The 24,422-nt window shown below is 40.4% G+C and overlaps 1 protein-coding gene across 1 annotated transcript in view; it reads right to left on the bottom strand.

Annotated features, from left to right (window-relative positions):
• Window positions 1-24,422, bottom strand: part of DCDC1 (doublecortin domain containing 1) — a 1,658,417-nt gene that overhangs the window by 19,818 nt on the left and 1,614,177 nt on the right. The window contains exon 36 of the mRNA XM_078683738.1: window positions 20,441-20,550. Within this exon, the coding sequence (XP_078539864.1) occupies window positions 20,441-20,550 (110 nt within the window). The remainder of the gene's footprint in view (window positions 1-20,440; window positions 20,551-24,422) is intronic.

Below are 24,422 nucleotides of genomic sequence, written 5' to 3' on the forward strand. Positions count from 1 at the left end.
CCACCAACTATAAGTTGGTGGTAAATAAAGAAAACCCTTGAAAAAGCATTTTCTTTCTTTTACAACAGTGCCATGTTCCAGACATACATGCCCACAGGGCATGTATGTCTGCAGCATGTGCACCCATACACAATTGAGGGGTGCAACAGGGTGTCAAAGTGACACCCTGCCACCCTTCAATGTTTCCCCCAATTACCGAATCGGTATTTACCGATTCGGTAATTTTTAAAGAAAAATTACCTACATCCCATTTGCCTGTTCTTAAATACCGAATCGGTATGATTCGGTATTTAAGAATCGGTAATCTGGGATAACCTACATCTGGCCCAAAATTATCTAAAATTACCTAAATGATCATTACAAATTTAAAACAATCATTTACATTTTAAAACACTTGTCTTCTTAATATAACCCTCATCCATACTAAATTAACAATTTCAAAAATTAAAAACAATGCATTTTTGCAGAAAAATGTTCAGACTATGCTAAAACAAACAAATACACGTATTATAACATTAATAACTTATAATACTATAAATAACTAATATTTAGCAATCAAATCAAAATTAATATTTTAAATAGAATAAATAAAATGGTAATATGCACGACTATATTTAAAAAATCGATATTAAATACCTAATAAGGGATATTCTTACCTTTGATATTAAGTCCCACACTATTTTTGCTTTAAAATTTTGATCAAACATCCTACATTTAATGCAATTTTTTTGTAAACCTTTTAATTGTTTTATTGATCAAACAATTCCATAGATTGACAAGAGGCATGCATTTGTTCCATCTCACAGGTGCATGGCATCCTGTAACTTTAGGTTTTTAATTTTGTCATAATTCATTTAAAGATAGAGCCTGCTTTTAATTTGCATATGATATGTGTGACTGTAACACAAAGGGCATCGAGGACACTTTTATTTGCATGATTTGGGACAAGCTGTTTCATGCTTGGCCTAAGGTCACCTCATTTCAAACTTTTAACTTGCAAGGGATTGTAGAATAGATTTGAATGATTTGTACTAAATAAATATCAATAACTCACAAATATTTTAAGTTTATCTCAAAGCAATCAATACTGTAACTAATCCTTCTAATTTAAAACGTAATTGGTGGCACTTGGGTATTGGGTATATTCATCTGAACAATGTCTATTTGAGAAGGTTCTTTTAATGGTGTAAAACGATGGTGTATGGAATTTAATGATAAAAAATGAGTACAGAAATTCAATGCTGACACAAGAACTAAGCCCAAGCATCAGCCTGACTGTATAACATAGTGTATATGGATTGATGGATATTTCGAGAACATATTTTTGCTCAATTGTGTATTACCCTAACCGCAACAGCATTAAATGGGCAATCCAATTTATTTTTACTAAAAGCATCTACTGAAGGCCACTTTGTAACAATTTGTGAATTGGAAGTTGAACAAATATTGGCAGCTAGGGACCCATTTTCCACACTACCAAAAGTGTTAATATTTTTTATGATTTGAACAAATGTTGCCCACCTCTGATGGCCAGCTACCAACTGGCCAATAATTAAATACGTTCAAAAACAGTTGAGAGGCAACAGAGTACCCATTCAAAAAATGAGTGCATAGAACACCAAGAGGCAATAAAACGAATAGAACCTTTGGTTGTTTCTGTGACTCTTTAATCAGTTTCTTCTTCACCAAATACGCAGTTGTAAACAGATTCGGCATTGTAAGTATTCCACAATCGCATATTACAAATGCCAAATGCTGGCTGTTGGAACATGGTCCTATATAGATGGATGTCATTACCTCCTCGACTGGCTTAGAAGCCTGTTTTCTTTGTTTATGAGCGGCCGACAGAATTTCCAAGACGACTGCTGCTATAAGAGCCTTTGTGGAATACTTTTATGTTGATTGCGATGCAGTGTCTGTTTAAAACTGCATATTTGACCTGACGCATGATTTTGCCCTGAGGATGGATGTAACCAGGCGAAACGCATTGGCTGCACTTATCTGTATTTAGTGAAGAATAAATTGATTAAAGAGAACCAGAAATAACCAAGGGATCCATTTATTTCTTTTACTCTTGGTGTTCTATACACTAATTTACGTATGGATACTCTGTCCTTTTGCTATCCAAATTGTGAATTGACACCTGTAACATCTGAAATGGGAATAACATGGAAATGTTTAGCTCATGTACAATTAGTACAATTTAAAAGGACGGTGCCCTCTGTGTACTTTTACTAACAGGAAGTTGGACTATTTGGGGCCAACTAACAAAGGCATTTATGATTATGCGTAGTAGTACTCCAATAGTATTACTTCATAATCTTCTATGTATAGGTTTGATGGTGTTCATCAGGTATCCAATGTATATGTTTATTTTATCTATAATGAAACTGGCGCTCATGTAAAGCGTTCTGATACTTGATGCCTCTGGTCTAGTTCGCACTATATAAAACTCAAAAATAAAAATAATAATGTCCTGAGTGAGAATTATTTTTGGGCAGATGGTAAATTGAGTCTCAAAAAGCATAAGTATAAGTAGATCATGCATAAAGCTAATCACACATTTTGTATAGCATTATTAGTAGAAACACAGAGGCTTTCTTTGTTATTCAAGGACACCATGAGTCAACACATCTAGGGTAAAGCTTCATCAAAACCCAGATAACTTAGATCTGAGGGGTCCCACCATAAAGAATCCATGGTGAGAGACTAGCAAAAGACTTAAATAAAGATAGCATGGTGAGAAACAGTATAATTCCTGTAGGACTAGAGCCCCTGTTATTGTTTATAGAAAGAATGGGGAAACAACATTTACAACGCAACTTTTACAACGAACTACCATTACAACGAAACTTTTACAACGCAAAAACTTTTACAACGCATACCATTACAACGCAGGATTTTACAACGCAAGTACCTTTACAACGCATACCATTACAACGTAAGTATTGGTAAGTATATAATTATTTTTAAAATATTATATGTTTGGGTTTTTGGGTAAAGGGGTATTTTTAGGGTTCAGGGTCAGTTTTCAAATTTTGGGTAAAGGGGTATTTTTAGGGTTCAGGGTCAGTTTTCAGTTTTTGGGTAAAGGGGTATTTTTAGGGTTCAGGGTCAGTTTTCAGTTTTTGGGTAAAGGGGTATTTTTAGGGTTCAGGGTCAGTTTTCAGTTTTTGGGTAAAGGGGTATTTTTAGGGTTCAGGGTCAGTTTTCAGTTTTTGGGTAAAGGGGCATTTTTAGGGTTCAGGGTCAGTTTTCAGTTTTTGGGTAAAGGGGTATTTTTAGGGTTCAGGGTCAGTTTTCAGTTTTTGGGTAAAGGGGTATTTTTAGGGTTCAGGGTCAGTTTTCAGTTTTTGGGTAAAGGGGTATTTTTAGGGTTCAGGGTCAGTTTTCAGTTTTTGGGTAAAGGGGTATTTTTAGGGTTCAGGGTCAGTTTTCAGTTTTTGGGTAAAGGGGTATTTTTAGGGTTCAGGGTCAGTTTTCAGTTTTTGGGTGAAGGGGTATTTTTAGGGTTCAGGGTCAGTTTTGGGTTTTTGGGTAAAGGGGTATTTTTAGGGTTCAGGGACAGTTTGGGGTTTTTGGGGTACAGGGTTAATTTGTAAAAATAAAATAAAATGATATTTAAATTAAATTAATTAAATGTAATTAAATAAAAATTAATAATATTTTAATAATTTAAATTAATTTAAATTAAAAAAAAAAATTTTTAGGGTTCAGGGTCAGTTTTGGGTTTTTGGGGTACAGGGTTAATTTGTAAAAATAAATTAAAATTATATTTAAACTAAATTAATTAAATAAAATTAAATAAAATTTAATTATATTTTAATAATTTAAAATAATTTATATTAAAAAAAATATGATATACTTACCAATATTTACGTTGTAATGGTATGCGTTGTAAAGGTACTTGCGTTGTAAAATCTTGCGTTGTAATGGTATGCGTTGTCAAAGTTTTTGCGTTGTAAAAAATTTGTTGTAATGGTAGTCGTTGTAAAAGTATGCGTTGTAACGTCATACATCCAAAGAATGGGTGCCTTCATGGAATGTGAGGGTGTGTGAAAGCATTGTACAATGCAACAAGATATATATGACAAAACAGGGCAGATAAACAGAAAATATCAAAAGAACGACATTGAGAAATGCAGATTTGGTTTAGAGACTATAAGGATGGGGAAGAGAGGAAACACTTGGGGGAGTAGGAAAAGCTATGGGAGGAAGATGACATTGTGGATGGGGTAGAGAACTATAGACTGGAGCATGGGGAAAGGTTTGAGACAATAGAAATCTTATGTTCTGGGTTGCTCCTTTTGTCTACGTCACTGATATTTACAGTAAATTTGATTACCTTACAATTGTTGATTGTAATCATTTCACTTGGAAAATAAGCTTTCTCCAGTTATCAGGAAGGTGAAAGAGTGGCACATTGTATGGAAAATAAATGCATTTACCATCAGTACTCCTAATAAGTTTAAATATAGTAAAGCAGACTGAAGTGGAGTCATACATCAAAGAAAAGCAGAAGTACTGCTGGAGTCTCAAACAATGGATTGTAACACAACCAATCAGTTTTAGGTGATGTGACTGAGGCAAAGTGATTTCTCTGAGTGACAATGAGCCTCTCCGCCAATGATGGAGCAAGGTTTTGCACGTAAAGCGCCTTGCTTGGACTCAGCCCGCTCGAAATAAACTATAATACACTAATAAATATGTTTCATCGTATTAACAATGCAAAACACAACATTTCTAGTAAGCTGGGGAAGCTTGCATATGTGCTTTTACTAACCGTAACTCGATTAACCTAAAATGGCTGCCGCCTGCATTCATTTATTCATTGTTGTAAAACTGTTTCTCTTTGGCTTTGCTATTAGCCCGTATTTGGGTCTGATGTAATCTTGCTGCACTCTATCTTGCAATCCTGCGACTGCGCAGAAGAGCTCAACGGTCCACAAGCCATGGCATTGAAACCTGGCCAACTCCTGACATGCTAGAAGATGTTCTTGGGAACCTTACCTCTTGATCCTTGGAGAGGAAGCTGAATCAAACTGTTATATTACATTGTAGTTCTTATTGATACATTCACTGTCGGGTGGAATAAAAGTGCATGGAAAAATAAAATATTGGGCGGGAACATAAATCTGAATATTGAAGAGCATGACCTCATAACTGGTATGGTGTGATGACCTCTCCTCATCTTTTGACCAATCAAATTGAGGGAATTCACACATTTGCAACATTTGGGGGGGGTGGTACACTGCCCTGGAAAATGGTATAGCTAAGGTAGGCTTAGCTAGTTAGATTGTCCGACTTGTCCTAATAGCTGACCTGTCACTGACCCAAAGCACTCAATAGGCGATCGAGAGCAGAGGTGCTGGCGGAGCACTCTGTTAGAAGAATTGATAACCCAATTGGGGTTCTGGGAAGGAGTTTGATAACCCAATCGGGGTTCATGAGGGAAAAGATTTGCTAACCCAGCTGCAGAGAGGGTGTGAAGCTGGCATTATACTTTAGCTGTGGGTGCCGGTTCTGACCTGCGGTGATCCTGTCCTGATCCAATTTGGTCCGTACTTATCCTGATTCTGGTCTGCACCTGTTCTATCCTGTTGGTACCTGCACAATCGGGGGTCCTGTCCTTTATCCCAGCCCGTGGCCAGGGTTGGTCTTCACACCATTCTAGGTAAATATAAAGCTGAGCGGGATATGTCATTGTGCTGTTTCCCCTTTTCTTACCCTTCCTATGCTTCAATGCTTAAAGAACGTTTCATGACAATTTCACATCATCTTGCTTTGATTTTATTCTTTCTAATTGATCAAACTCTGATTAATTTAGTATGGGTTCTGATATTTAAAGAAATTATTTAGATAAAGCATTTAAATCTTTCCTGAGTCTGTGGTTACTTTTGCGACTGCAAATTTTTATTTACTGCCTATTATTCTAACTCCCTTGATACCTTAGGACTCTAGGTACTGGTGACTAGGATAGGTAAGTCAAAGGTATAGGTTAATGAAAATCACTGGTATAGCGTAGGTTTACCTGTTCAAAGTGTGTATGTTTTTTTGGGCCCAAGTGAGTATGGTAACAGTTCTGGGCAGGTCAACCCGCGCTCTTTCAGTATTTCTTTTGGTAGCAGTTAGATGGTTAGGGTTTAGTTAAGATAGGTAGTTAGTTGTGTATTGAATATTTTTTGAGATTTTATTGATTTTATGTATTAACCAAAACCCGTTTGTATTGTTTATGTTTATTTGGAATCCCCGGGGGCAGAATAGCGGGTGGTATTTAGAAGCCACTTTGCATTGAGGTCACCTGCCTAAGGAAGTAAGTGCATGGTTAGGTAAAACTGGAAGCACTGATTAGGGATTTTCTGTATAAATGTGTGAATAAATGATAGCAAAGGAGTTCGTTGGTGAAACTTTGGCCTTATATCACCTAGAAAGGGTAAGCCCGAGGGAGTAACAGGTTCTCGAATGCTTGTATGAAGAGTAGGCGGAAGGGATCTACTCGCAGTGTATGAAGAGTAAGCGGAAGGGATTTACTCGCAGTTAAAGAAATAACCTTTCCTTTGAATTTAGTCACTTAGGCACAGTGGCAAATGTTTTTACGTTGTTAAATAATAAGTATTGCATTTAAAGTGAAAAGAATATAAGTTATCGTATTACCTTGCACAAGAGGGAGTCAGTTGCGGAGCTACGCTGACGTCACTCAGAGCCGCGCTGTTATTAGTTGAGACAGTGGGTGTGTAGCTGAGGTAATTGTAAAGGAGGGGTGAGTGCAGGAGCATGGGAACTTGTCTCACGAGAAAAGCTGTGCAATTATTGGTCAAAAGTAATTTGAATTCAAAACACTGATTGGTTCTCGAAAATAAGAAACGCGCTGGTATTGGTGAATCATTTAGTTAACAATTGAGTGTAGCTGCATATTAAATTTATTGGTGAAAATTATATGTGGCATTTAGATCCAACAGTTATAGGAAATAAACCCGATAGGAGGTACTTAGGTTTTGCGCACGAGCAATACATAAGGGGAAGACCTTATATCATGTACGGAGGAGAGAGAAAAATGTTGCTATTTAAAAGAATTAAGAATTTTTTTTAAAAGGACAAAGCTATGTTTTGTCATTTCCAGAACATGGCACCTTTAATGGTAGAGTTTTGTACAATTTGAGAACACGCATGAATGAATTAGATCCCAGACCTAGATTAACTCAGTACAAAGCTTTAGAGGAATGGGAGACTGAGGCTTTTGAGCGAGATAGACCCAGAAGCAACGGAAATTGGAGTAAATTTTATCCCAGATTTTCAAAAGAGACAAGAGATAAACAAATGAAGAAATGGAGACGTTTTTTGTTAGTAGAAGGATTATATCCTGTCAGGACTTTAAGCATCAGGAAGCAAATGCACAGAGAAAACGAAACATATAATGATTAGTGGTGAATCAGATGGTGACAATTTGGAGGATTTGTTAATGAAAAGTCCACCACCTTACCATGAAGAAGCAAATACAGTAAACCCTAGCGCCCCGTTCTTAAAACCACCTTTGGTTCCGCAAGTAGTGCATGAAACCTCGTTAGAAAAAGTGCTACAGGAAAGGGAACGAGAAGCCATAAATAAACAGAGAAGTGAATTAATTCAGAAAATTTCACAGTTAAATATGAATCCTGAAGCCTTGACCATACCGGTTGTTCCATTATATGGTGAAAAACAGTCCTGTCCTAAACCTCCTGTTCTGACTACACCTGTAGTGCAATATAGAAAAGAACCTTTGATAATTGATGACCAAGCAAGTGAATGCGAGTCAGTGATTTCCCTGATGGATTTACCTATAAGGGAACCGGTGCATGATGCGGTCAGGAAAAAATCTCCTGGAACTTCTAGAGAGGTACGATGGAAACATCCTCAGGTACAAGAAGTGCTACTGTAGTAACCCCAGAATAAATAGAGAGATGGTCCCAAGTAATAGAAAAACCAAAATCACAGCCGAAGGTATTGGATATTTTTAAAATAAGAGTTGAATTAGAGGAAATGATGGCTGGAAATGTTGTTTATATGTCGAAGCATCACTCACAATACTAAAACATTTCATGAAAAATGAATGAGTTTGGCTTCTGAAATGGGGATTGATATTGGAAAATCAAAGTTTTACAGAAACCTTACCGAGCTGAATTTTCTGACAAAGATTTAGAAAACATGAATGTGTGAGGACGTAAAGTGCAGATCAAGGAGTTACTGTCATTGTTACAGAAGTGGGGTGATTTAGACAAATGGAAAGCTAGATGGGCAAAGAAAAAGGAGGAGGCCCAAGCTAAAAATACTGCAAATGAATATTTATTAAAAGAACCATAAAAAGTGAAAAGGTTGTGCCGATGAGAGAAGTGCCAGGAGGAGGTTATGTGCATGTTCCATAGTCCCGACAAGATATTTCGTCATTTACGAATGATTTCCCGAAACTCAGAGAGAAACCTGTAGAGTGGAACAGACAGGTTTGAAAGATTTGTAAAAGTTTCAAAAGTACTGCTAAAAGATTTAGGTGGGTTATTTGACATTGTTGTTCCTGTGGATCTATTGACAGAATGTAAGATAGTGGTTGATTGGCCTAATGATGAGTACCCTAGAGACCCAAAGACAGGAGACCCGTCAGATGAGGTAATGAACAAATATAATCAAGTAATACTGTACTTGAAAAGAAAGGTACCCCCAAAGGAAACTAACTGGACAAGAATATACAGAACTACCCAAAATAAAGATGAATCAGTACATGCATAATACGAATGCCTTTTACAGGTATGTAAGCAGTACAGTGGTTTGGAAAGCATTGACACAAAATACATGACCCAGTTTATGTATAGATTTGTGTCAGGGCTAAAGCCAGAAATTTTGCAAATGATTAAAGATCATAAAATCTGTTGGCAGGCCAAGCCGAAAGATGAGATACTTAAGTATGCAAAATATTGTGGAGATGAAATTGACAATAAACCAAAGAATTTAGAAGAAAAGGTAATGTGGGCACAAGTAAAATTGCAGAACAACAGGAACTCCAGTTAAATCAATTGAAAAATAATCAGAACCAAGGAGATGGAAATGGGGGTAAACCAAGAGGTAGAAGGAACAGAGAGGAGGCCAATAAGAAAGTTCCTTGCCATGGGTGTGGAAAAATGGGACATTGGAGGAACGAGTGTAAAGCTGTATTGAGTAACCCTGTACGAAACCATAATTTGAATACACAGACGCAGAATGGGGTGTCAAGGAAGCCACAGCAACATGTAATAAAGAACCAGTTACCACTTGCACCTATGCCAGATTCTGGGAGCCAAACAAATTACAAGGTGGATACCACAAATTGGGAAGGAAGTGGAAGGAGAGACACAGTGACATCACAATTTCTTTTGAGTGATGCATTTTGTGCCTGAGAGGGGAGGACGAGGAGTGCGTACTGTGCGCATCCTTGCGGGTAGATCAGTCAGGTCCATACATTGAGGGAAAAGTTGAGGGAAATGATGTTACCTTTTTGTTGGATACTGGCGCTACCTGTTCTACTGTGAGAACAGCAGACGTTCCAAACCTACTCCTCTCTGGAGAAGCGATCCAAGAGGTGGGCGTTTCTAATAAACAAATTAGTACCCCTGTTACAGAACCTATGGAAATCAGAATAGGTAATTTTAAAGAAATGCATGAATTTGTGGTGTGCGACTCCAGTCCAGTGAACCTATTAGGTCGGAACTTGCAGTGCAAAATCAATTGCACAATCTTTTGTACCCCAGGTGGTGTTGAAATTCAAACCCCAGATGAAGATGGAGTTTATAAATTAATGTTGGCCAAACAAGAAACGGAAATTAAAAAGATGCTAGTGGAAGACCTCCCAAAAGAATTGCAGCATACAGTGAATCCTGAAGTGTGGGATTTCACTGGGAAAGATGTAGGATTAATGGCAAATGTTGACCCAGTAAAAGTGACAGTGAAAGAAGGTGCAGTTTACCCAAATATTCAACAGTACAAAATGAGTCCAGAAATAAAAGCAGGTGTGGCAGCAGAAATAAAGCGTTTGGTTGAACAAGGCATTTTAGAAGAAATAATGAGCAGTCCATGTAATTCACAGATAATTGGCATAAAGAAACCGAGCGGGAAATATAGGGTCGTACAAGACCTTCGCAAAATTAATAAAATTGTCGTTCCATGTTGTCCAGTATTGCCAAATCCTGCAGTGATTCTGTATCAGATACCGTGGGGGAGCCGGATGGTTCACGTTAATAGATCTGTGCCATGCATTTTTCTCCATACCTTTTTATCAGATAGCAAATATATTTTCTCCTTCAAATTCGACGACCATGTCTACGTTTGGAACCGTGTCCCTCAGGGGTACACAGAGAGTCCATCGATTTTCAATCAGATATTGAAAAAATGTCTTGAATCTCTGGTCTTGCCCAGACAGTCTGTCCTGGTGCAATATATAGATGACATGTTGGTGGCGTCTAAGACTCGAAATTATTGTGTTGTTGATACCATTGCATTGCTGAATCATTTGGCAGAAGGAGGGCATAAAGTGTCACCTGAGAAGTTGCACTTCTGCACCACATCAGTAAAGAATCTGGGGCACTAGATAGAAAGAGGTTTCAGAAAAGTTACCTCTGAAAGAATCAAAATAATCAGAAACATGAATCTACCTCAGACACAGAAAGAAATCAGAATGTTTTTGGGAGTTGTAGGTTACTGCAGACAATGGATTGTGGGATTCGCAGTCCTAGCTAAACCTCTGATACAGATGACAATGAAAAGAGACAAAGACCCAATAGAGTGGGATGACGAAAGCATGACTGCCTTCTTGAAGCTGCGAGACTGTCTTTGCTCAGCTCCAGCCTTAGGGATGCCTGATTATTCAAAACAATTTGCATTATTCTGTGATGCACGTGACAATTGTGCATTGTCTGTTTTGACCCAAACACATGGTTTAATGAGACGTCCTGTGGCATATTTTTCATCCACACTAGATCCAGTGGCATCTGCATTGCCAGGATGTCTGAAAGCAGTCGCTGCAACCTGCATGAGTCTCGAGCAAAGTGAATCCATCATTATGGGACACAGTGTGACCTTGTATGTTCCACATTCAGTGGTGATTCTGTTAACCTGAACACAAACTCAGTATTTGACTCCTAGTCGGCTGACTAAGTATGAGCAAATTCTTCTAGGTGCAGGGAATGTGACTATTGCCAGGTGCACTGTCTTAAATCCAGCTACACTGTTACCTGAATAACACTTTGCAGAAGTGGAAGGGGAAGTCGAGCATGATTGCATCGACCTCACAGAACAGAGTACAAAGCCCCGACCAGACATAAGAGAAGAGCCATTATTGACATTTGAATATGAGCTGTTTGTAGATGGCTCATGCATGAGACATGAGGAAGGGGGATTAACTGCTGCTTATACTGTGTGTACTTTGTGCGGTCCAGTGGAAGCATCCTATTTACCTGGAGTCAAGTCTGCACAAGTAGCCAAATTAATTGCATTGACAAGAGCCTGCAAATTTGGGAAACATTTGAAAGTAACTATATACACTGACAGTCAATATGGTTACAGGGTTGTGCATGACCTTGGCCAACTTTGGATGCAAAGGGAATTTCTGACTTCTTCAGGTACTTCTATTAAGAATGGACATTATTTAAAAGGCTTACTAGTAGCAATTCAATTGCCAAAAGAAGTGGCTGTGGTCAAGTGTGCTGCTCACCAATCTAGAAATAACAAAGTGACAGCAGGTAACCGATATGCTGACCAACTAGCCCAGCATTGTGTCAAACATAAGATGTCAATAAATAAGAAAATTGATGCACGTGTAAACAGCTGCCAACTTATGTTGCTTGAAAGAGTGAAACATGGGAAGAAGTGAGAGATTTGCAAAATGAGGCAGAAATTAAGGAAAAGGAAGTGTGGGAGAAAGTTGGATGTCGGAGAAGGGCTGAGGATGGTGTTATTATTTACCTTGATGGGAGACATGTGTTACCAGATTGTATTCTTGCTCCTATGGCTAGGATGTATCATGGAAGCTCACACATAGGTAGAGACGCGATGATTAGACAGTTCAGACAGAGTTGGTTCAATGCGAGATTCAGGAAAGTAGCGGAGAGTCTTTGCCAGAGGTGCATAACCTGCAAAGAATGAATCCTGGTAAGAGAACTGTAGTGTTGCCAGGAAAGATTGGAAAGGCAGAAGGTCCCTTCATATGACTCCAGATTGATTTCATCCAATTACCCCCTTGCCGAGGACTGAAGTATGTTCTTGTCATTGTCTGCCTGTTTTCAAAATGGGTGGAAGCTTACCCTACCCGCAGGAATGATAGCATCACTGTAGCTAAGTAATTACTGAGGGAACTCATACCACGTTTCGGTTTTCAGTAACGATTGAATCAGACCGAGGGTCTCATTTTAATAATGAAATTATTAATCTGATCTGTGAAGTATTCCAAATTGAGCAAAAACTGCACTGTGCATACCGCCCAAAGGCTTCTGGAGTGGTAGAACAACTGAATGTCACAATCAAATCACGATTGGGAAAGATGTATGAATCTACCCGATTGGAGTGGCCTGATGCTTTACCTCTTGTTCTGATGAGACTCAGAAGCATTCCAGACAGAAACACAGGCTTGAGTCCCCATGAAATACTTATGGGAAATGCAATGAGGCAGGCATGGGTACCAGGACACAAGCTGATAAATATATCTGATGATTTAGTGCTCGAGTACTGCAAAGAACTTTCTGACCAAGTGCGTTCTATCTTTCACCAGGTTGGGGAAGATGCTGTCGCCAGGCAATCAACGCGATACAAAAGGGGATGATGGACGGAGCGTTTGTATAAATCAAACACTCACCCCCAGTCAACTGATCTGGGTTTAATCCATCACCATTCTTTAGTTCACTCAGCCACCCCAGTTCAGACATGGCTATATGCAAATCAGTCTGACCCTGTGCCTTATGGGAACAGTCCAGCCCGAACTGCCAAGCATGTCTTCCCTGGACTGGAAACAAGCATCCTGGGACCGGTTTCGGATTCATAATCCTCATCAGCCAGGCTATTTTGAATCCAGTGGCCAAGTGAACAAGGGACTCACGTCTGAGCATACCCTGCCACACTTAGGGCGAACAAAGCGATACAAAAGGGGATGATGGACGGGGCGTTTGTATAAATCAAACACTCACCCCCAGTCAACTGATCTGGGTTTAATCCATCACCATTCTTTAGTTCACTCAGCCACCCCAGTTCAGACATGGCTATATGCAAATCAGTCTGACCCTGTGCCTTATGGGAACAGTCCAGCCCGAACTGCCAAGCCATGTCTTCCCTGGACTGGAAACAAGCATCCTGGGACCGGTTTCGGATTCATAATCGTCATCAGCCAGGCTATTTTGAATCCAGTGGCCAAGTGAACAAGGGACTCACGTCTGAGCATACCCTGCCACACTTAGGGCGAACAAAGCGATACAAAAGGGGATGATGGACGGAGCGTTTGTATAAATCAAACACTCACCCCCAGTCAACTGATCTGGGTTTAATCCATCACCATTCTTTAGTTCACTCAGTCACCCCAGTTCAGACATGGCTATATGCAAATCAGTCTGACCCTGTGCCTTATGGGAACAGTCCAGCCCGAACTGCCAAGCCATGTCTTCCCTGGACTGGAAACAAGCATCCTGGGACCGGTTTCGGATTCATAATCGTCATCAGCCAGGCTATTTTGAATCCAGTGGCCAAGTGAACAAGGGACTCACGTCTGAGCATACCCTGCCACACTTAGGGCGAACAAAGCGATACAAAAGGGGATGATGGACGGAGCGTTTGTATAAATCAAACACTCACCCCCAGTCAACTGATCTGGGTTTAATCCATCACCATTCTTTAGTTCACTCAGTCACCCCAGTTCAGACATGGCTATATGCAAATCAGTCTGACCCTGTGCCTTATGGGAACAGTCCAGCCCGAACTGCCAAGCCATGTCTTCCCTGGACTGGAAACAAGCATCCTGGGACCGGTTTCGGATTCATAATCCTCATCAGCCAGGCTATTTTGAATCCAGTGGCCAAGTGAACAAGGGACTCACGTCTGAGCATACCCTGCCACACTTAGGGCGAACAAAGCGATACAAAAGGGGATGATGGACGGAGCGTTTGTATAAATCAAACACTCACCCCCAGTCAACTGATCTGGGTTTAATCCATCACCCTTCTTTAGTTCACTAAGCCACCCCAGTTCAGCCAGGCAATCAACCCCAGCACATGACCTGAATCCAGGTGACTAGGTAGTGATAAAAGAACATACTCGAGAATCTTGCCAAGCACCAAGGTGGGGAGAGCCACATCAAGTGATATTAGTTACTACCACAGCTGTAAATTGCAGGGGAATTCCAAACCGGATCCACGCGAGTCAAACCAAGAGGGTGACTGAACCTGATGACATAGGAGCTAAAGGTTGTGCTGCTGAGGGGTCTCAAGAAGTTGATCTTGAAGTAGTTGATGAAGAACAATCGAGCACCAGTCAGGATGAATGGATTCCAGTAATCGACATACCTGCAGAATATGTGAGAACCAGAAGTCAAACCTATCTAGATAGACAGAGTGATAGTGAAGATGAGACAGGAATAAAAGAAGGTACTCAGATCATAGAAATCCAAGTCAAAAGTGATTCTGAGGAGGATCAGATAAGGAAAGATCGAGGTACTCAGACATTTGAAACTCCAGCCAGTACTCCAGAGTCTGAGGAGGGAAAGATAGGTATTAGGGCAAAAGCTCAGGCAGAAGACAATCAAGAAATCCAAAGACCTGAGCAGGACCAGATAGGGGTAGAAAAACGTGTTCAGGAAGAAGAAGGCTAACAAAGTCAAACTCAAAGTCAAGTACAGCAAACTCCTGAACAAGGCCAAATTAGTATCCGGGCAGAAGAAACAAAAATAAGACCTGGACCAAGTCAGATAGAGAGGAATTCGGAAGTCGACAGAGAACAAGTAGTACCACAACTGAACGAAAATAAAAGAGAAAAGAAGAAAGTCAAAGCACAGTGCCAGCTAAAAGACTCAGAAAAGGAGATAAGTGGCCTGGTTTTGTAAAAAGACTGAAATTTCACCTTAAAACAATAAAGTAAGAACCAGAGCAAGTAAATGAAATATCAAGCTAAGCTGGACCATCCACAGAGCAACCCAGAAGGGGAAGTCCACGTTTGAAAAGACTGAATAACAAGTTCAAAGGACCTGAGTGGACCTACGTCATACTTTAAGATTTCGAAAATCTAGAATTGAGTGATGACGAACTGATTGTTGATCAGACTGACGAAGAAGTGAGACCAACTTGAGAAAAGAATCACAGGTTAAAGTCCATGAAAAGTGACAAAGAGGGGATAAATTCAACTTAGTCAGAAATGGCTGATTATATTATTAACAGAAGACCGAAAAGAAATTGTTTAAAGCCATGCTGTAGAATATGTACATGTAGTATAGTAATGTTATAGTATGGTTTGGACTGACATTAGCTATACCTTATCTAATAAGCAAAGAAATGCGGAATAACAGTAATATACCTGAGCAAGTAGATTCACCTAAGACAATAGATACACATACACATGAGAAAGCAGTTAGACTTATGCAACCTGAAGTAGATTTAGAAGCACCAGATGAGGGAGATTTACATTATAGAAGAGCTAGAAATAGAACTGATTTAAATGTATTTGCTAATCTGTTAGTACATTATGTAGAAGCTATGGAAATTAGTGACTGCTACGTGTGCATGAAGTTGCCTACATCAGTAGCTAAAGGGGTCATTTACCATCATTTAACTCTGACCTATGGTATTTCATATAGCATTTTAGCTAGTTTGTTTTATAGAACTGGAAAATTACAATATTATTATTCTAATTTTGATGTAGTCTTTTCTGAAGTTCCTTTACGTAGAAATTTAAATCGCATTTCTAGTACTAGAGACTCTACACACTTTATGGGAGATTATTTTCTAACAGTAGGATCCATAGACGTAGCAAAGGCTCACAAAGACAATCTAACATGCATATTACACCACCATATTACAAGAGAAAGAAAAGATGTTTTTCGATTTAGTCGAGAAAAGGAGACAGGATTTCTACAGAAAAGCTACTGATCACAAACGAAAGAGTCCTAAATGGGCTGAAAATAAAGAGTTTACATCTAATGGCAAGACTCAAGCTGCCATGTTGCTGGATTTCGAAAAGAAAGGGAAACTGTCTCCATAGAGAGAAAACAGATTATTATAACAATATATTCATTGGTTCCAGTGAATGGAATGGAATGGAATGGGAATTTATAAAGCGCGATGGCTACCCAGGGGCGTCCCAGAGCTGTAGAAAAAGAATGAGTTGTGCCGGAGGGTTTGGGGGAAGAGGCTGAGTGAAGAGTTAAATTGGAGTTTTACTGAAAAGCCAGGTTTTTAACAGTTTGCGGAAAGCGAGATGGTTAGGTTCAGATCTGATGTGGAGGGGAAGGGAGTTCCACATCTTGGCTAGGTTATAAGAGAGCATGCGGCCTCCACATCTGGCCTTCCTGATGCGTGGTACTGAGGCGAGGTGGGAGGTCGCGGATCTGAGTGGGCGAGAGGGTAGGTAGGCTTCCACCAGGGGGGAGTTGATAACGGGGCATATTCCCCAGTAGGAGCGGTGTGCGATGCACATGCTCTTGAACTCGATTCTGGACTTTACAGGGAGCCAGTGGAGGTCTCTCAGTCGGGCTCTGACTGAAGTTCGGCGGGGAATGTCCAGGAGAATTCTTGCCGCACAGTTTTGGATGACCTGGAGTCTGTTAAGTGTAGATTGTGGGGCCCCAAGATATAAGGCGTTTCCACAATCCAGACGGGAGAGGATCAGTCCTTGAACCATAATCCGTCTTGAATGGAACGGAAGGAGAGGGAGAATTTTACGAAGTAGCCTCATCAGCCCGAAGCAGGTGGCAGCGAGCTTAGTGGCTTGATAATTGAAGGTTAGGGTGTGGTCGAGCCAGATGCCTAGGCTCTTGATTTGCTCCTTGGGTTGCGGGGGACTTCCCAAACAGGGGGGCCAGATAGACTCGATGGATGTCGCAATGTTATTTCCAAGGAGCATTATCTCTGTTTTGTCCCCGTTGAGCTTAAGACAAGAGCCAGACATCCAGGCAGTGACGGCTTCAAGGCATGTGTGTAGACTGTGATGATAGTCCAGGGGGGGGTCCAGTGCTACCACTAGCTGCGTGTCGTCCGCGAATGTGAACATAATTTCAAAGTCATTGGGGGTTGGGGTTTCAAAGATGGAACTGAACCAGTTTATCCTGGAATTTATTATATTTGTGGAAAAGGCCTATTTGAAATTGCCTGATCATTGGTACGGGAGTTGCTATTTTGGAATAATATTGCCAAAAGTGTACCACATAGAGAAAATCACTGCCTATTCAGGAGAGAATACAATTTAAGGCGCTGTGCACAACACATAAAATCCTGCATGGTAAGGCTCCACCTATTTTAAAAAACCTTATCACACCCTACACCACCAAAAGAACGCTACGATCTTCAAAATGCAACTTGGCATCTGTCCCTAGAATCAAAAAAGCCCGCTCTGGTGGTCGACTGTTTGCATACAATGCCTCCAAACTGTGGAACACATTGCCCCCAGACATCAGAGCCCAGCCCAACCTTCTCTCATTCCGTAGGGCACTCAAGACATGGCTGTTCCCTTTATGCTCCCTCTGCATCTGGTTCTCTGTCACCAGCGCTGGGACGCTTACGGGCAGCCATGCGCTCTACTAAAATAAATAAATGAAGCAATGAAGAAACTAATGGATTAACAAGTAGCAAAAGAGCATAATTTGCTGAAATTGTAGGTGACATATTTAGTGCAATAATACCTTCAGTGGGAGTGGTTCGGAACACTCAAAAAAATCTGCAAATTGTGAACAGTGGTAGATCGCTTATCGACTGACACTGCTAGTGGATTTTTGATGATCAATACTGAATTAGTTGCGGTAAGATCAATGGTTTTACAAAATCGACTTGCTCTTGGTATATTATTGGCAAAAGAGGGCGGAGTCTGTAGAATCCTAAAGATACAACATTGTTGCAGTTACATTCCAGATAAAAGTGTGGAAATTAAAAGGTATGCAAGAAATATTACCAATTTGAGAGAAGAATTGAAACCACTGGAGGTTGAAAGCGCATGGAAGAGACTAATTAGTGGTCTCTCTTCAATAGGTAATTGGTTCACTAACGTAGGAAAGAGTTTTGTAGGTAAAATACTGATCCCAATGGTGGGAGTAGCGCTACTGATTTTAGGGATAATCATTTGTTGCAAATGTCGCAAACATAAAAAGACATAATAAGTAAATCAGAGAGGAAAGAAAAGAAACTTCAGTGAAATTGAGCTTGAAGAATTAAATGGGGATTTGTACAAGAAAATGAAAAACTTCCACATGAATAATGGGGAAAAGCCTAAAAGAGTGTTTGAAGAAATAGAAATGAGTAAATGTTGAAAAGTTGGCATCTCTTTCTGTAATTTGTGATGATATAAAATATCAGCAAAGAGGGGATTGATGGAGCAAGGTTTCTCACGTAAAGCACCTTGCTTGGACTCAGCCCTCTCAAAATAAACTGTAATACAGTAATAATTAGATGTTGTCTTATTAACAATGCAAAACACAATATTTCTAGTAAGCTGGGGAAGCTTGCATATGTGCTTTTAGTAACCATAACTCAATTAACCTAAAATGGCCGCCGCAACACGGGAATTTTTCTGCGCATGCGTCTGTCATACTCACTTGACATGACGTACTTACTGCTTGGTGGAAAACTTTGCTTCTGCGCACTAGAACTAAAGATGGCTGCTCTATGTTATAACGTGCTAAAGCTTGCAATGCTGCTTTTACTAAGTTGTTTGCTCTGCATAATCTCTAATGCTTTAGTTAAAATAAAGTAATTGGAATAGAGTAGAGATAAGTGGTATACAGTGCATTCATTGTTCTAAAACTGTTTCTCTTTGATTTTGCTATTAGCTCGTATTTGGGCCTGATGTAATCTTGCTGCACTCCATCTTGCAACCCTGCGACTGCGCAGAAGAGCTCAAGAGTCCACAAGCCATGACATTGAAACCCAGCCAACTCCTGACTTGCTAGAAGATGTTCTTGGGAACCTTACTTCTTGACCCTTGCAGAGGAAGCTGAACCGAACTGTTATATTACATTGTAGTTCTTATTGATACATTCACTGCCGGGTGGAATAAAAGTGCATGGGAAAATAAAATATTGGGCGGGAACATAAATATGAATATTAAAGAGCATGACCTCATAACTGGTATAGTGTGATGACCTCTCCTTGTCTTTTGACCAATCAAATTGAGGGAATTTACACATTTGCAACATTGGGGGGGTAGTACACTGCCCTGGAAAATGGTATATCTATGGTAGTCTTAGCTAGTTAGATTGTCCGACTTGTCCGAATAGCTGACCTGTCACTGACCCAACGCACTCAACAGGCGATCGAGAGCAGAGGTGCTGGCAGAGCACTCTGTCAGAAGAATCGATAACCCAATCGGGGTTCTGGGAAGGAGTTCGATATCCCAATCGGGGTTCATGAGGGAGAAGATTCGCTAGCCCAATCGGGGTCTGACTGTTAGCTGCAGAGAGGGTGTGACGCTGGCGTTATACTTTAGCTGTGGGTGCCGGTTCTGACCAGCGGTGGTCCTGTCTTGATCCAATTTGGTCCGTACTTATCCTGATTCTGGTCTGCACCTGTTCTATCCTGTTGGCACCTGCACAATTGGGGGTCCTGTCCTTTATCCCTGCCCGTGGCCAGGGTTGGTCTTCACACCATTCTAGGTAAATATAAAGCTGAGCGGGATATGTCATTGTGCTGTTTCCCTTTTCTTACCCTTCCGATGCTTCAATGCTTAAAGAACGTTTCATGATAATTTCACATCATCTTGCTTTGATTTTATTCTTTCTAATTGATCAAGCTCTCATTAATTTAGTATGGGTTCTGATATTTAAAGAAATTATTTAGATAAAGCATTTAAATTTTTCCAGAGTCTGTGGTTATTTTTACTAGTGCAAATGTTTATTTACTGCCTATTATTCTAACTCCCTTGATCCCTTAGGACTCTAGGTACTGGTGACTAGGATTGGTAAGTCAATGGTATAGGTCCTAGAAGGTTAATGAAAATCAGTGGTATAGCGTAGGTTTACCTGTTCAAAGTGTGTATGTTTTTTTTGGGCCCAGATAAGTATGGTAAAAATTCTGAGCAGGTGATCCCGCGCTCTATCACCACACCATTCCTGGCGATCACAGTCTTGTCTCCATTTTCTAAAAATCACACCCTCTAAAAGTTCATGTTCCGTAATAAAGACAGGTAGATTAATAGTGACTTCAAATTATCTACCAACCATGGTAAACATCAGAATAAATATTGCATATTCCTAATCATGTGCACCAACCTGTTTTGGGTGTATTTCTGAAGGATGGATTACAATGTCTGTTGCATGTGGCCCTTGTTGTTTTCGAATTCTGGCAAATTGTGCTCTCACCTCCACCTTCTGCTTAATGGCTGAAAATGAAATTATTGAACACATGTATTTTGAAAACATTTAATGAAAGATTCAGTTTCATGGTAATGTAAGTTAAGTGCAATTGAGTACCATCATTGGCTGAATGTTGGAAACACTATTTATGTGGCATTATTTGGAATCCTTAACCTTTATTCCTCTTACTTATCTGGAGAGGATAAATATCGATGGGAAAGGCTATGCATGTACATTCCTGGATTAATCATGGGGTCAAGGTGTTGACGTCATATGTTAATTGCAGTTTTATAATCCAGCTCAAGCCAATTCTTCTTCACTAGTTCCACTAGTTCCACATTTGTTGCCTGTCTGGGGACAGGAAGTATCAATACTTTTCATAAGTTTTATAGTTCATATTAGAATATGGGTGTGCTCTGACACCTAACTCCCAGAACAAAACATTTTCTTATATAGTACGGGTAGATATTTAGTTAATTAGGTAGCTGTAAGCAGGGCCGGACTGGCTACCGGGCAGTTTGTAATGCTATTGAGCTGGGGGCTGATTTCGTTCATGGAGACCTGCGTGTGCTAAACAAAATTCGTTTTGCTTTAATTATTTCGAAGCAGGTGTCCATGAACGAAATCAGCACCCACCGCAGTGAAATCACGCCCAGCTCGGCAGCATTCCAAACTACCCGGCCCTGGCTGTAACCACTGAAAATCCTTGGTATATTGGTTTGAAAACTTGAATTAAAATTAAAGATCCATATGTTGTTGGTTATATAGTGGATAGTTACTTCAGATACATTAAAAATAGACCTGTTTTCATTCTTTTCATTTTAAAATGAGTGAGAGCCATAGCAAAGAATTGCAACACAAAACCAATGAGACATGTGCAGTCATTTAATAGAACATCTTCGATAAAGAATGTAATAAGACCCATTAACAGTACAAGACATACGTTCAGGAGCATGCTGCCTCGTTACCCAGTAACTCAATCACTAATCTTGCAGTTCAAGTGGGTTAGCAACGAGGTGGACAGGACAATGAAGAAATGGTAGGCCTGCCCCTCACTATTCACGGCCGCATCAAGATGTCTATCCTTCGCATGCTCACCTATCGGCTTGAGGACATTCCGCTAAATTTAGACAAGAAAGCCCTCATGAAAATACGGGGGGAAATCACCTACGTTGTTTGGGCGAGTAAGGGCATGAGATCGTCTTTGAAAAAACTGAGGAGGAAGGTGTATGAAGGGGGTTTAAGGTTCCCCGATATTCAATTGCACAGCTAGGCCTTCCAGCTGAAGAATAGCAGGATGCTTCTTCTTCGCCTGAATTAATCACTATTGGAAGTCATGTATTGCACTTTGCTAGCTGAGGAAGGTTTCTCTTATAAGTTTGGGGTGCCTAAATACTTCAAGAAGATAAGGTTAAAGTGCTTACAGACAGCTGCCAAAGTGTGGTATAGGATAAGGTCACGCTTGGGGATCCCATCTTATAGCAAGTTGTCACCAGTATGGAACTCACCAGGGACTCCGAAGTGCTTTTTAGACCACCTAGCAAAGCCCTTGAGGGAGTGTGATATAATCAATTGGGGACAGCTGGTGGAAGAGGCAGGGGCTTATCTTGGGACACTTGGAAGAGAATGACAAAACAACCACTTTCAAGGTGTAAATATTACCGATGAATGTGTGGCTCAGAACTCAGGCGTGGGCTGAGTTTACAATCATTTCAATGGAAAGGGGCCTTCAGGAACTCAAGGCATGGAAGAAGGTAGTGTCACGGTAATATCTGCACCTCCTGAAAGTAACAGAGTAGAACATGAAACCTCCCACATCAAGTATGAGATGAATGTTTGCCGAGCACAGAGTTGGAGGAATATGGCAAGAATTGATGAATTTGCTTTGCTCTGTGATTAAATCTGCTGCACTAAGGAGAAAACACTTTTTCAGCCTCTGCAGAGCTTAATGTACCCCACTGAAGCTAGCTAAGATAAGAGAGGGTTACAAACCCCAGTGCAGTAGGGGTGCTTCTCAAGATGTGGATGACGTCTATATGTTTGCCAGCGGCCCAAGCCTGAAAGGTTACTGGTTAAGTGTGGGTAAGATGATCTCTGATGCCCTGAGAATGACGATGGAGGTAAAACCCGCTACAATAATTTTTGGCCTGACACAACAGGAGGCGCGAGGAGCACCATTTTCAGTAAAACAGCTTAAGCTGACTTTATACCTGGTTCTTCTGGCAAGGAGGGAGATCAGTAAAAACTGGTGTCACCTTCTGCCCCAACATGATGCGACTGTTGGAGGTCAGTAAGGAGCTGAATAAGAAGAGTAAGGCAAGGGTAGAGGAAGAAAGTTTCGGAAATCTGCTGAAAACAGGGTGAGTAAGACAGCCGCGGTCGGTAGTGGGAGTACCTGCCGGGCGGTGATGTTGGAAGGGGAGGGGAAGGGTAGGGGGAAGTAAACTATGGATTACGAAGGTTTCCAGGTAAGTAAGCATATGAATAAATAAAACAAATTTTGTTGCGTGAACTGCATCCCCATATGCGATGCAGTGCACGCAACGAAATTTGTTTTATTTATTTATATGTTTACTTACCTGTAAACCTCCGTAATCCACAGTTTACTACCCCCACCCTGCCCCTCCCCTTCCCCACGTCACTGCCCGGTAGGTACTCCCACTACCGACCGTGGCTGGAGTAAGATTGTGTCCAATGATTAAACCTCTCAAGTGAATAGTGGCTGAGGAGGTACAGATACGGAGTCACAGTCCAGACAATTGACGAATGTGAGTCCGACACAGTGCACAAGGGTCAGTCTAAAGATGGGAGTATGCTCATCTGAGGTGATATGAGGGCATGCAAAAAAAGTATTGTATTCCAGGGGCTTGCTTCCTGATAATAATCTATAAGTTTCACGGTACAGAAGCACACGGTGCTCATTGAAACCGGTTTTCTCATATGTCAGCCATTTCTCCAAATGTACATTCTATTTCACTATATTTCCTTATATGCATGCCAGTAGTAGTGCGTTCATTAATAAGGGAATTCATTCACCCAGTTTTATGCCCATGGACAGTGAGATGTGGCATTTTCTACACTCTTGGCCCTCTAATTAGTCCAGTGCACCAAAATACGCAAAAAACACTGGGTTGGGAAACCTTCAGAATGCCTCATTGAAACATCATGAGTTTTCAGGCTCATAACCGAAATCAAGATTATTCAGGACGGGCAGACCTTATAATTTATGGTTGATTGCCGAAAATACGTTCTAAACCTAACTTTAAAATTGTCATGTGCTTTTGAGCAAGATCTGGGAGACGTTTGCTGCCACTGCCTTCTTCTGTTACTTCCAAAAAGCACTATGGGCGAAGCAAACTGGATTGGCCAACACCAGGTATTTCACAATATTTTATACAAGTGTACAAGTGACAGGGCTGCTCTTAGCTCCCTAACATTGTCTTATTCATATGTTAGCCTGACAGTAACATTCACTCCCAGAGAGTCGATTTCCATGTGCATCTAGTAAAGGTATTAATTTGCACAAGTGGCAGGAAAGACAATGGAAGCTTCCATCCCACCAGTTTGTTATCTCGGAAATCTTTAGCTGTAGATTAACTTTCCTACATTTAAAGAATTTAACACTAAGCGTAACTTTATTATACACAGAGAAAACCTCTCTATATTCTAATCAGGTTTTTACTACAAGTGCAGCCAAAATGAACAGGTGACGTTTCTTTGAACTAGTGACATCAAACGTATGACTATATCAAAATATTTTTGTATTAAGATATATCCTTTCTGGGTGATTGAATTACATCTAAAATGTTCTAGGAGTTCTCTTCGAACGTCAACAACATAATAAACGACATGTCAGAATAACGAAGACGAGGCGCCAGTCAATCACATAAATTAAATA

This window comes from Lissotriton helveticus, chromosome 3_1, assembly GCF_964261635.1.
Source record: "Lissotriton helveticus chromosome 3_1, aLisHel1.1, whole genome shotgun sequence".
In the NCBI taxonomy this organism is placed as follows: Eukaryota; Metazoa; Chordata; class Amphibia; order Caudata; family Salamandridae; genus Lissotriton; species Lissotriton helveticus.